This window comes from Colletotrichum acutatum (genome assembly GCF_030867785.1).
Source record: "Colletotrichum acutatum strain CBS 112980 chromosome Unknown BDZ83scaffold_245, whole genome shotgun sequence".
Taxonomy (NCBI): Eukaryota; Fungi; Ascomycota; class Sordariomycetes; order Glomerellales; family Glomerellaceae; genus Colletotrichum; species Colletotrichum acutatum.
The window spans coordinates 22861-34407 of record NW_026849239.1 but is presented as its reverse complement, the minus strand read 5'-3'; the positions used below and the strand labels follow the sequence as shown (position 1 = coordinate 34407).

The following is an 11547-nucleotide window of genomic DNA, read 5'->3' as shown; positions in this document are numbered from 1 at the left end:
ACAAGGCATGATTTGGAGGACGATGTAAAGAGACGACGTACTGTAGAGTAGGTAGCCTTGGCTCACGGCCCTCCACGCCATATACCCTTCGGGAGGTCTGCGGTAAGGGCTCTAGCCCGGCCGCCACGGCGTTAAATACAACAACAACAACAACAACAACAACAACAGTGCGCGAAGCCTGAGTAATGTCGCTTGTTGACAACACCTTTGATCAATTGTTCATTTGCTTTACGGAGTAGTTGCCGCCGGTTCTAATTCCCGTGTGCACTGTTAGATGACTTCCAACTCCTAAGAGTCCGTGAAAATACACAAAATGACTTGATAGAGGCGAGGCAATGAAATAAATTCTATCGCTATTTTGCAGCCAGACGACGTCCCATGTCCTCCAACGCATCTTTGATGTTATTGTCGAGATCAAAATTCCACAACTCCTCTGCCTGCGCATAGATCTCCTCGCGTAGCTTATCAAAGTCTTTCCCATGCTCTGTGCGGAGATCGTACAGTTCGCCAGCTCTTCGACTCTCCCGAATAAGCCATTGACCTCTTTCCCGGCGGCTGGCATCAAATGCGGCAAACGCAGCCTCAATCCCTGTACTATTTCGTACCTTTTGGTCTGCCAACAGTGACGCCATTACCGCGGCGTCTTCAACGCAGATTCCCGCTCCGGCACCTTGATGCGGGGTGGATGCGTGTGCTGCGTCTCCAAGAAGACATATACGGCCCTTCGCGAATGTAGGGACCGAGTCATCACCTAGATCGAACAGAGCCCACTAAAAAGGTTGTTAACTCGATACATGAAGGTATAAATGAGGACTGGGAGTGTGTTCATCACAGACATACCCTATCCAGAACTTTCAAAAGCTGTATCGCCTTCTGCATTCGTGGACTGAAAGCTTTAAGATCTTTGATGCAGTCATCTACTGTAGCAGGAAGTGTGAATTGGGTCTGGCTTGGCCACCCCTCAGTGGTTGAGGTGTGAGCGACCAAGTTCAGCATTTTCCCATGAGCCACCGGGTAGGTGACTATGTGTGCATCATTGCAGACCTAATCCATTGTTAGGTGACATTTCCACGATAGACTGTTTTGAGAGTGATCAAGAAAACAACTCACCCACAACCCGGAGGTTCTTGCTTTGTCTGGGCCCAGGATCTCTACGGCTTGGCTCATTGGTATCAAACCGCGGTATGTATACTTATGGGTATAGGTGCACTTCGTAGCTGTATGATCGTGTCCTATGACGATACCTCTTGTGTGCGATTTGATCCCATCGCATCCGATTATTCCATCGGCCTCAGCGGTTGATCCGTCTCGGAAGATCATTCGAAGCCGTCTGCCCGCTTCTTCTGGCTCCTCAATGCTTTCCAGCTCCTTACTGTAATGTATCATGTCATCGGGAACATGTTTGAGTAAGTGCGTCAAGAACTGGCCCCGGTGACAACCCCTAAGTCCTGTGGTAGAATTTCCAAGTGTGAAAAGAACGGTGTCCTCGTTTGCTTCATCCGTACCGTCAAATACCTCCCATCGGAAAGGAGGCTCAGCCACGCTTTCGAGGGCTTCGAGAATCACCAGATCACAAGTTGCCATTGCCCTGAGAGCATTGGGCGAAACTCCCAAGCCGACTCCAAGTTCGGTATAGGCAGGGGCCTTCTCATAGATGACGCAGGGTACATTTCGCTTGGAGAGTGAAATGGCGAGGACTATTCCAGCTATGCCTCCCCCAATAATGGCGATTTTAAATGGTTTTGTTTCTCCTCCCATGATGACGTGATTTCTTTGGAAAGAAAGATAGATGAATGTAAACTGAGGAACGGAAGCAGGAGATGAGTCAATTTAATGTGAATTTACATGAGTGGTTGAGCGTTATTAAGGTTCAAACGGACGTCATACGGACTTCGAGTAAAAAGTTCCCCGCGGTACATCACGCATCTGTCGGCCCCAACTTCACCAATTTGATTATATATCATTCAGTAGATTTATCATAGATCAATGCCTTTGGTTGTGTGGAGTATAAGCTGCGTATTCTTGAGTCGTATTATTTTAGGGGATACATATATAGTCATGTAGATCTGGAGGTATCGTGCTCCAAACGTAGCGCCAATAGTAAGATTGTCTTTCCACATATGATATTAAGTGAATCAGCGTTAAGATCAGGACAATCAGTGCTTGGGTACAGATATTTCGATGTCTCTTACTTGCGTATCTACCCATATTCCCATCGAATAGCAGACCAGGTCATCCTCTTCGGCATTGCTGATGCAGTTACCAAACGTGTGGCAGTGTTGAGATAAAGTTCTTCACCTCTTCTTAAGGTTCCCTACCCCTGTTGGTAGCGTGGGGTCGTGCTCTAACTTGAACCTTGCTGAAACTTACCAGACCGGATTGATTGTTGATGCCCACTCCATCGATGAATTGGTTGGATGAGAACTTATAATGCTGCATGTTCTTTGTCGGCAAATGGGATTTATGACCATATACTCCTGCTAAAGTTCAACACCAACTTCATCATTACCGCGCTGCTTTGAAGATTTAAGACCGGTGCGAATCTGACTTCTTTCCCATGTTCTCGTCCATTTCTCAAAATCTCACCGGGATCTTTGCCAAATGCCATCATCAACTACAATGTGAACAGTGTTGTGTCTCTACTTTCTCCCTTGAGGCTTTTGTTGGCTCTTGTGAGCATAATCTTCATGATTACGCAGGTGACAATACTCAAGGCCGATGAAGCCATCATGAGCAAGTTGGCCATAACATATCGAGGTCCATCATTCGATGGAAAGAAGTAGGGGCTCCAGACATTGCCTAGTTGGCTGAGCAGATTAATGATGGCTGTTGCACACGCCCTCTTCTCTGGAGTTTGGTTCAGCGTGGAGCTAGCCCATGAGAAGACCATGGCATTTGAAGAAAAGCATCTGGATCGTTGTATCAGCTTGATTTGACTTCCTCGGACACAGAATGTGTTCAACTCACCCGCAGATGTAAAGGAATGCAGCAAAATAACGAGCGACTATGTTGACCGTGGAGACCGAAATTATGAACCCAACACATGCGACGCCCTGTGGCACGGAAATGTGGAAGCCGCGCTCTTTAAGACGATCGGAAGACCAAGCTGTCGTGAAGGCGACAACAGTGGCAAGAAGGTACGGCGGCGCCGTCAGAATGAGGGTCAAAGTGTTGCTACCAAGCTTGAAGCCCTTGACGATCGTGGGGAAGAAATTGTTGAAGCCATAGGCTGAGTGATTCGCGGTCAGCATTACCACCTGTTTTGCTGCTGTGTCAGTGTACCGTTGGGCATATCTGTGCATACTATTGTCTCTGCAAATTCCGGCGTGACTTACAAATACCCAAGTAAGGGGGTCTTTGATGGCAAGTTTTAGCCCGTTCCAGACACTCGAGTCTGCCTCTGGCAAAGAAACCCGATCACGTCGAATACGCTCAACTGCCACTCTTTGCTCAGCATCTGTGAGCAACCACTTGGCAACGCCCGACTTCTGTCCAGGGAAGTCAGGAAGCAGCACGAAACCTAGAAGCGCTGCGGTAAAACTTCCAGCTCCTTCGATGATGAACAGCCACTGCCAACTAGCAATGCCCCTTGCGCCCTCGAGGCCCGAGAGCACGCCAGCAGCAATAAGTCCAGAGAATGCCGTGGCTAGGAGGACTCCAGAGTATAAGACAGCAGTGCGCAATGCTAGCTCTTTGCATGGATACCAGCATGATAGAAGAAACATGGCTCCGGGGAAGAACGGGGCTTCCGCAATGCCAAGAAAGAATCGTATGACAAGAAGGTGGGTGTAATTTCCAGCTCCAGCCGTGGCAGCTGAGACGATAGACCACAATGCTGTACAGGCAGGGATGTATGTACCGGGTCGTGTTCGAGTTATGAGCATGTTACTTGGTGGATGTCAGTACTTCAGCGTGGATGGGCAGAATTCCAAGCACGTCTCTCTTACCTGGGAAGCTGCATCAACATATAGCCTATGTTCAGAATAGAAACAGCAACGTTGAATTGGTTCCCAGTCAGATTAAGATCCTTCTCAAATGAGCTCAATCGGGCTTGACTGTTACCAGTTACTGTTAAAGACTGACCAATGTTGTGTGAGTCGATGGTTAAGAGAATCTTACGCAATGTTGTTTCGATCAAGATAGTTGAAAAGATACAAGAGCCAGACCTAGAAGCTGTCAACCTTTGTACTGTATCTCAAGCTGCTGTTTCCAGACGACTGACCATAGGGACGAGTGTATAGTCGAGTTTCTTCACCAAACTCTTCTCGTGGGCAATGAATTCCTCCTCTGCCATGCCAAAGTTGTTATCAGTGACATCTTTCTCAAGGGCAATATCCTGCTCTTGGAAGGCGTGTAAATCGTCGATATGATCGGAGCTGGCTTGCATTGTGTCAGTCTTGTCCGTGGATTTACCAATAGCCATTGTCGTTGGTGTTGAAGCTTGTGATCCCCAATGATAAAATTTCGGAAAATCCGAATAGGAAAGGGAAGATGAAAATGATCAAGGAAACTACTTGCAGGTGCGACATTTATCCAAAGCCTCTTACTGCAAGAACAAGAGGATGCATACTAGTTGAAATATCGCGGCGTGGTGTTTGGTGACGAGGGGTTTTAAGTTATGTCTTTCCGAACATCAGCATCACTTTTCAGACACACCCCAAAGGAAGACACCAATAGCTGTTTGTTCTGATTGTCGAGCAGCAAGACGGAAACCCCAGAATTACCCCGCAGACCCTCAATCTAACCCCAGGTTCTAACCCGGTAGTAGAGTATCAGTACAATGGTCGGCCTGAAGCTATGAGGATTACACGCCCAGGCTGTTGTTCTACTTCCTGCCAGCATCCAGCCAATAGGCAGCCACGCAATCGAAAGATTCGGGTGTCTGCCATGCCAGTATAGACAGAAAAGTCAAGTCGTTTGATAGTGGGCTTCTCCGTACCTGTCTCGGGCTATTCCAGCCATTGCTAAAGCTGGTAAAGGTCATCTCGGAACAGTTTCAACCCTTCAGTCTCTTGCGTAATGGAATAGTCCGTGGCTTAGCGGAACAGTCCGTCACATGGGAAAGTCCAGTCTCATTTTCCCGGACTACTCCGTGAAACTGCAGATTTGGTATTTGCCATTATGAAGTTCGCGAAAAAGCCCGCCATAAGACACGTAGAACCGTGAACATCCATTCCTTTCCAGTGCAACATCCCGTCGGATATGGCGGAGTCCATAATGCTGAGGATGTGGTGAGGCGGGACATCATTGACTCACGATTTGCTCCACTTGCAAACTTCGCACAATATTCTCTCGGTCAATAGTACCTTATCATGAATGTGACATTAGTAGAGAACCCAAGAGTTATCATAGTGATGACCACAGCACACGTCCGAGCATAAGTATGTAAAAGTTCCTTTGGTTTTTATGATATCAAGAAGAACGCTATGCAGAACAGAATGTGACAGTATATCATATGACCCCTTTAGGGTCTCGGTGCCTAACACCGACAAGGTATCATCATGCTTCGCCACGAACTGCAACGCGCTTGATGTGGTTGAGCGCACTCCCCGCCCGCAACCATTCAATCTGATTGATTTCGAAACTGTGATTCAACTTGGCCGTCCATCTGGAGCCTTGTAGGGTGATGACCTCCATGGTCACCTGCTTTCCGGGCCGCAAATCAGCATCTTCGACGTCTACGAGCGTGATTTGGTCCCCTTTCTGTATTTTGCCGTAGTCTGCGGGATCACTGAACGTAAGCGGTAACATGCCCTGCTTCTTCAAGTTCGTCTCGTGGATTCTAGCAAAGCTCTTGGCAATGACGGCAACACCACCCAGATATCGCGGCTCCAGCGCAGCATGTTCTCGCGAGCTTCCTTCGCCGTAATTGTCGTCTCCGATGATGCACCACCTGATGCCGGCGCTCTTCATGCTTCTCGCAGCTTGAGGCACGGGTTTGGTTTGGCCATCAACCGGATCCATGGCTTTACCAATCATGTTCAATGAGCTAGCGTCGGCTAAGAAGTCGTTGGTGGCTCCGAGGAGCATGTTATTGCTGATGTTCTCCAGATGACCCCGGTACTTGTACCAAGGACCGGCGGGCGAGATGTGATCTGTTGTACATTTGCCACGCACCTTGATCAGGATGTTCATGCCACACGCTTTGCCGACTTGCCATCGGTCAAATGGTGTCAGGAGCTGGAGTCTGTCGCTGGAAGGGAGGATGTTGACTTTCAATTCCGTTGTATCCGATAGTACAGGAGGTTGAAAACGGTCGGTGCCTGGAGAGAAGACGACCGGGAGCTCGGCAGCTCGAGGGGGCGTGAAACGGAACTTCTTGGGAGCACCACATGGACCGGGTATGGGGATGTCATCAGTCATGGGGTTGAACGTGAGATTGCCAGCGAAGGCAAATGCTGCGGCGAGCTCAGGTGATGTGACAAAAGAATGAGTGGCAGGATTGCTGTCATGGCGACCTGTGAAGTTGCGGTTGAAGCTGGAAATAACCGAGTTCTTTTCGGCATTCTTTACATCGACGTCTTCCCGATCCCATTGTCCGACACATGGGCCACAGGAATTACTCAAAACAACTGCTCCAGCTTGTCTGAGCGTATCGAGAATCCCTTCCTCCTCTGCCGTGGCACGGATTTGCTCACTTCCTGGGCTAACCAGGAACCGAGTCTTTGTCTTCTCCAGTCCAGCTTCCCTGGCTTGAACGACGAGATGGCGAACCTTTTCTAGATCTTCGTACGAGCTATTCGTGCAACTCCCGACTAGGCTGCAAGAGATGTCTGACGGCCATGAGCTCTCGCTGACATGTCGTTTGAATTGAGATAGTGGGTGTGCTAGGTCCGGGGTGAAGGGGCCATTAATGTGAGGCTCAAGGGTAGAGAGGTCTATCTCGATTATTTCGTCGTAGTAGCGGTCGCAACCCTCGTCTCCAACTAAGAGTGGCTGTTTGAAAATATCGGCATAGTCGGCGATATTCTTCCGCTTTGTGGCTGATAGGTATCGTGACATGGCTTCAGAGTAGGGGAACACGCAAGACGTTGATCCAATTTCGGCAGACATGTTGCAGACGGTTGCCATTGCCGTAGCTCCCAGCGTTTCGGTGCCTGGACCAAAGAACTCAATGACTTTGCCTTTACCTCCAGAAACAGTGAGGATACCCGCAAGCTTGCAGATTATGTCCTTTGACGAGCTCCATCCCTGGAGTTTGCCGGTCAGGCGCACGCCGCAGACCTTTGGACAGACGAGCTCCCACGGCATACCAGACATTGCATCGACAGCATCAGCCCCACCGACACCGATACCTAGCATGCCCATTCCTCCGGCATTCGGTGTGTGCGAGTCCGTGCCAATCATGAGGCCACCTGGAAAGGCGTAGTTCTCGAAGATGGTTGTGTGTATGATTCCCGCTCCTGGCTTCCAGTACCCGATTCCGTATTTCTTCGTCGCACTGCCGAGAAAGGCATACACCTCTTCGTGGTCGCTAGCGGCGCGGGCGAGATCCTCCTTGTCACCTTTCTCGGCAACGATCAGGTGGTCGCTGTGTACGGATGTCGGAACTCTGACGCGTGGAAGACCAGCGCTAATGAACTGAAGCAAAGCCATTGTTGCTGTGGCATCGTGGCATGCTACTCGATCAGGTCGCAGCCGCAGTATCGTCTTGCCTCGATGTATTTCGTCGAGCGACCACCCATCTTTGCCGGAGACTAGGTGGCTGTATAGGATCTTTTCGGAGAGCGTCAGGGGTCGTTTATTGGACTTTTGCAAGTCATGAAGGGCATGGAGTCGCGATCCATAATCCAACGGGTTGTACTAGATCATAGTCAGACTCATTGCATTGGTTTTGACAGGAGCTATGCAAAAGACTTACCGGCTCCAAAGGACTTAACGGAACTTGTACAGATGCGGCTGGAGTTGCAAAATGTCTTCTCCATGCTGCGTACGAAGATTGTTTGAATGAGGAGCTTCCTTTTGACCTAGCTGCCTTCAACAGCGCTAACGACATGACTGCGGATTCTATGCCTCAGCACCAGTCTAGACACACTCCAAGGGCACGGCATCTTTTTCATTCTCCTTCCACTCGTACTGCGGTTCCAAACGGTGCTGGTCATTGCGATGCCATGAACAATTCGTAGCAGCTTCTGCTTCAAGTTCGAACAGTCCAAAGGCCTGGGTAGCTCCGTCTAAAGCTCCAAAGTTGGGGTATACACGGAGTAGTCCGGGAGCTGAGCAAGATCCAAAGACGGACTACTCCGTCTAACACCAAATCCGAGTCCAACCCCCGGAGCTACCCGTATGGATTACTCTCGTAGTCTCGTAGCCCAACTGATAGCGCATTCAAGCAACCTGGATCCGTCCAAGTCTCGGGAAATCCCAAGACGGCGGTGACGAGTGCCTAGCTGCGTCATCGATATCCCGGGTTCGGGAAGTTCGCAATGTCGTAAGGGTCGCTAATGCTAGTCAAAGGAAAGCTCCAGCTGAATTCAGACTTGTCAAAATCGGCAAGGAAAGTCTCAATCTCCGGAACATAGTCATTCGTTGTTGAATGGAATGTAGGGTCGGAATAGACTCCTTGCCAATGTACCGGGTCGTGGGCATTCGGTAGCTCCATGGAGGCTCCCGCCATCTGGTGCCAGGGTGCGTCAGCGCCGTTGAGTGCTATGTGGGAAAGGTCGGACTGCTGCCCAGTTGCGTCATATACAGGTGCTCCTTCTGAGTTCTCAATCGCAGTCTCTCCGTCTTCGGAGCTGAGAGGCATGAAGAGTCGGGGATTCTTTGATGGCATATTGCCGGTGTAAAGTTTGCGGACTGTGAGGTCGACAATAGCCCCAAAACTCCTCTGTCCCCTTTTGACGGACGGCCACCATTCCCCACCAACTGCCAAAAGACCCGAACAAGCGCGTAGACTTTTGGAAAGGTCGGCTGTGGACGCGCTTTGACGGACGACGGAGCACGTCCAGAAAGAGTAGATCAGCGTCGCCCCGGCCGCGAAGATGTTTTGGACCGTTCGCCATCCATGATGGAGACCTTGCATGTCGTGCAACATTTGATAGTCCTGCAGAATGGACGAAGCACTGTTGAAGCACACTTGGAGAGACTCGGGAGGAGGGTTTCGAATGACCTGCGAAGGCTGATAGAGCATCACCATCGTGGTATGATACTTAATCTTCAGCTTCAGCTTCCAGATGCGACGCTGTCGGTGGTCAACACCTGGGAAATCAAAAGATTCTTCAGACACTTTTCGCCACCAGTTCACGAGCTCTTGTTTGATTCTTCCTTGTTGGTCGGTCGGGCTTTGAGGCATCGAAAACCAGGAGGAGTCGCAGGGCAGATGGTAAAGTTGTTGTTTGACGTCGGAAACCAGTCTATCAAGTTCGAATTGGTGTCGTGCATATTTCAGGACAGCCTCCAAGAACGAGGATGGAATCGGGTTGAGGCTGTTCGTATTGCCTGTGCGTGATGATTGGGGTTCAGGCATCATAATATCGAATGTTTCGTCGCGGAAGCCAAGGGGCCGGCCTTGAATAGATGATATCGATCTACTGTTGTCAGTAAATCATGAAAATAACCAAAGCACCAATCGAAACTTGCCTGTCTAAAGAGTATATAGTGAAGAAAGTCAACCTCTTAATTTGCTGATTCTCGAATTCACTACTTGGCTGGATGGCTGCAGGTGGTTCCCTATGAATTCCTAGTTCTACGCAATGCGCCAATGCAATATGGATGAGCGTGAAAAGGTTGACCTCTGCAGGAGTCAACATGCTGTGTATTATCAGAGTTACCAAAGCTTGAATCGACGACAGAGATATCTGCGAGAAACAATCCTTGGAGAAATGTAGAGCGGCACGGTAGAACCTTTCGGGAGGAAACTCGTAGATCCGCGATCTGATCTTCATGATAGCTGCGATATTGAAGACCATGAAGAGGGTAAAAGCAACAACGGGCATAGGCACCGCTTGCACACCTTGATCGCTCGGGGTGATCTGACGTCCATTCCACCTAAACGCTTGAACGGAACTTGGCCAGCCATTTGGCAAGGGATCTTCCTCCAGCGAGCATTCGAAAGTCGCATACAGAGCATCAAGGGAACTGAGTAGAGATGTCGCTTCTAAAACTGGGTAGTCGGGATGCATCCAACGAATGTAGGTGTGTACGAGTTTGATGGCATCTTCTTTCCTTGGAAGTTCCTGCGCGTAGACGAGCGTCAGCTTTATCGTAACAAAAATGAAGTCTACAGTCTCCTGAGTAGAGAAGAGCTGCGTACGAACCTGTCGTAGGCACACATGCAAGGCACGATTATACTCTTGCGAGACGTTGCTTGATACGGTGCTGTCGTGCCATTCAGATGCTGGCCCCTGGGCTTGGACGTCATCAATCAAAGCAACCGGTGTTGAGCCCGCACTTGAGGGAGACGCCCCAATCAGATTAGTGAAAAGAACACCGGAACTCGATCCCAAGTAGTGCTTTTGATCTGAATCCGAGTTGAGCGACAACATCCCTAAGTTCCTGGCGACCGAGTGTGCACGATCCGGGAACTCTTCGTCGTGGTCGTTGGATCCCGCGGCCTCCGCGGTACGCTTGAGACTGCCTGGTCGCTGCGACCCCAGACTTGGAGTCCCTCCCACCGGCACCGGTTGACTACATCCGCGGCCGGACCGGGGAGACGATGTCGAGATATTGTCCTCATCGTGGTCTCCACCTCCGACGACCACCGATCCTTTCGGGTCCGGAAAGGCGTCTATTTGCGGGCCGCCTGCTATGTCGACGTCAGGTAGCCGCTGTTTGATTATGTCCTCTAGCCATTGAATTCTAGCACGTGCCGCGCTCGCAAAGCTATACGCAGATCAGGATCATCAGCGATGGACTGCTTTAGCCGTCTTTGAGTACCTTGCAGGGCGGATGGGACTCCAGTATGAAGTGCTCAGAATGGAACCAATGAGGACGCAGTAGGGGCCATGGCAATTGTGGCATTCACACTTACTTGCGAGGAACCAACAAGCGCGAGTTCTGACTATCAACATCTAGGCAAGTTTCGCCGGCTTTTGCGCAATTCGTGCAGGCAGGGACTTCTCCGTCGCACTGAAAAGTTGAGAATGAGCAACCCGAACAATTTGAGCCGGAGTAACGCGGCGATGGTCCCAGTCATTGTCCAGGCTAGTAAGACCAAACCCCAGCGCGGGATTTGAGCTGACTGGAGCCACAAGGCAAGTCGGGGATTATGAGAGAGTCTCACCTTTATTCGCCTTGTGCGACAACGACGACAGGCGAGCCGGACCTTCTTGGGCGGGTTTGCCCGTGTAGCCATCTCTGAATATGAAGTTGTCGATTTCTCACGTTCTTGGAAGGTTATGTCCCGCGGTGTGAAGGTAAGCGACCTGGAAGGAATTGACGAGGAAATGAATGGAATAAAGGCATAGCCCCGGGCAGCTCCCGACAATGGCAAGGCACGTAGCTACTAAACAAGCTAGCACTTACGTTAGGTACCAAGTACATTTACTGGATCCCGGGAGGAGTGTTTCTAAGGGGGCTTGTCACGTCACTTTCCGCCCTTTCACC

At 50.1% G+C, this 11547-nt stretch overlaps 4 protein-coding genes across 4 annotated transcripts; all 4 read right to left on the bottom strand.

Annotated features, from left to right (window-relative positions):
• Positions 1-244: 244 nt before the first annotated feature.
• BDZ83DRAFT_644250 (uncharacterized protein) lies at positions 245-1809 on the bottom strand. Its single transcript, XM_060509743.1, has 3 exons — positions 1111-1809; positions 841-1044; positions 245-770 (listed from the first exon to the last, which is right to left on the bottom strand). The coding sequence occupies exons 1-3, from the start codon at positions 1756-1758 to the stop codon at positions 354-356; spliced, it is 1269 nt and encodes a 422-aa protein (XP_060357580.1). The 5' UTR covers positions 1759-1809; the 3' UTR covers positions 245-353.
• An 805-nt stretch (positions 1810-2614) lies between these two features.
• Positions 2615-4576, bottom strand: BDZ83DRAFT_713733 (major facilitator superfamily domain-containing protein; the record flags this gene model as incomplete). Its single annotated transcript, XM_060511644.1, has 7 exons — positions 4548-4576; positions 4223-4380; positions 4120-4166; positions 3948-4055; positions 3336-3888; positions 2968-3257; positions 2615-2909 (listed from the first exon to the last, which is right to left on the bottom strand). Exons 2-7 carry the CDS (start codon positions 4292-4294, stop codon positions 2615-2617), a joined length of 1365 nt encoding a protein of 454 aa, XP_060357579.1. The 5' UTR covers positions 4295-4380; positions 4548-4576.
• Positions 4577-5499: 923 nt separating this feature from the next.
• BDZ83DRAFT_758623 (aconitase family-domain-containing protein) lies at positions 5500-7996 on the bottom strand (the record flags this gene model as incomplete). Its single annotated transcript, XM_060515062.1, has 2 exons — positions 5500-7803; positions 7862-7996. 2 exons carry the CDS (start codon positions 7994-7996, stop codon positions 5500-5502), a joined length of 2439 nt encoding a protein of 812 aa, XP_060357578.1.
• Positions 7942-11344, bottom strand: BDZ83DRAFT_685877 (uncharacterized protein). Its single transcript, XM_060511257.1, has 5 exons — positions 11225-11344; positions 10973-11070; positions 10260-10824; positions 9569-10178; positions 7942-9510 (listed from the first exon to the last, which is right to left on the bottom strand). Exons 1-5 carry the CDS (start codon positions 11294-11296, stop codon positions 8396-8398), a joined length of 2460 nt encoding a protein of 819 aa, XP_060357577.1. The 5' UTR covers positions 11297-11344; the 3' UTR covers positions 7942-8395.
• Between the last annotated feature and the right edge of the window lie 203 nt (positions 11345-11547).

Excerpts from the sequence above, each read along its gene's own strand:
- BDZ83DRAFT_644250 (XM_060509743.1), bottom strand. The coding sequence starts at position 1,758 with ATGGGAGGAGAAACAAAACCATTTAAAATCGCCATTATTGGGGGAGGC. Across the intron at positions 1,045-1,110 it reads CAAGAACCTCCGGGTTGTGG|GTCTGCAATGATGCACACAT; the intron begins GTGAGTTGTTTT and ends ACAATGGATTAG. Across the intron at positions 771-840 it reads TTTTGAAAGTTCTGGATAGG|TGGGCTCTGTTCGATCTAGG; the intron begins GTATGTCTGTGA and ends CAACCTTTTTAG.
- BDZ83DRAFT_685877 (XM_060511257.1), bottom strand. The coding sequence starts at position 11,296 with ATGGCTACACGGGCAAACCCGCCCAAGAAGGTCCGGCTCGCCTGTCGT. Across the intron at positions 11,071-11,224 it reads GTCGCACAAGGCGAATAAAG|TGCGACGGAGAAGTCCCTGC; the intron begins GTGAGACTCTCT and ends TCAACTTTTCAG. Across the intron at positions 9,511-9,568 it reads AGACAGGCAAGTTTCGATTG|GCCGGCCCCTTGGCTTCCGC; the intron begins GTGCTTTGGTTA and ends CATCTATTCAAG.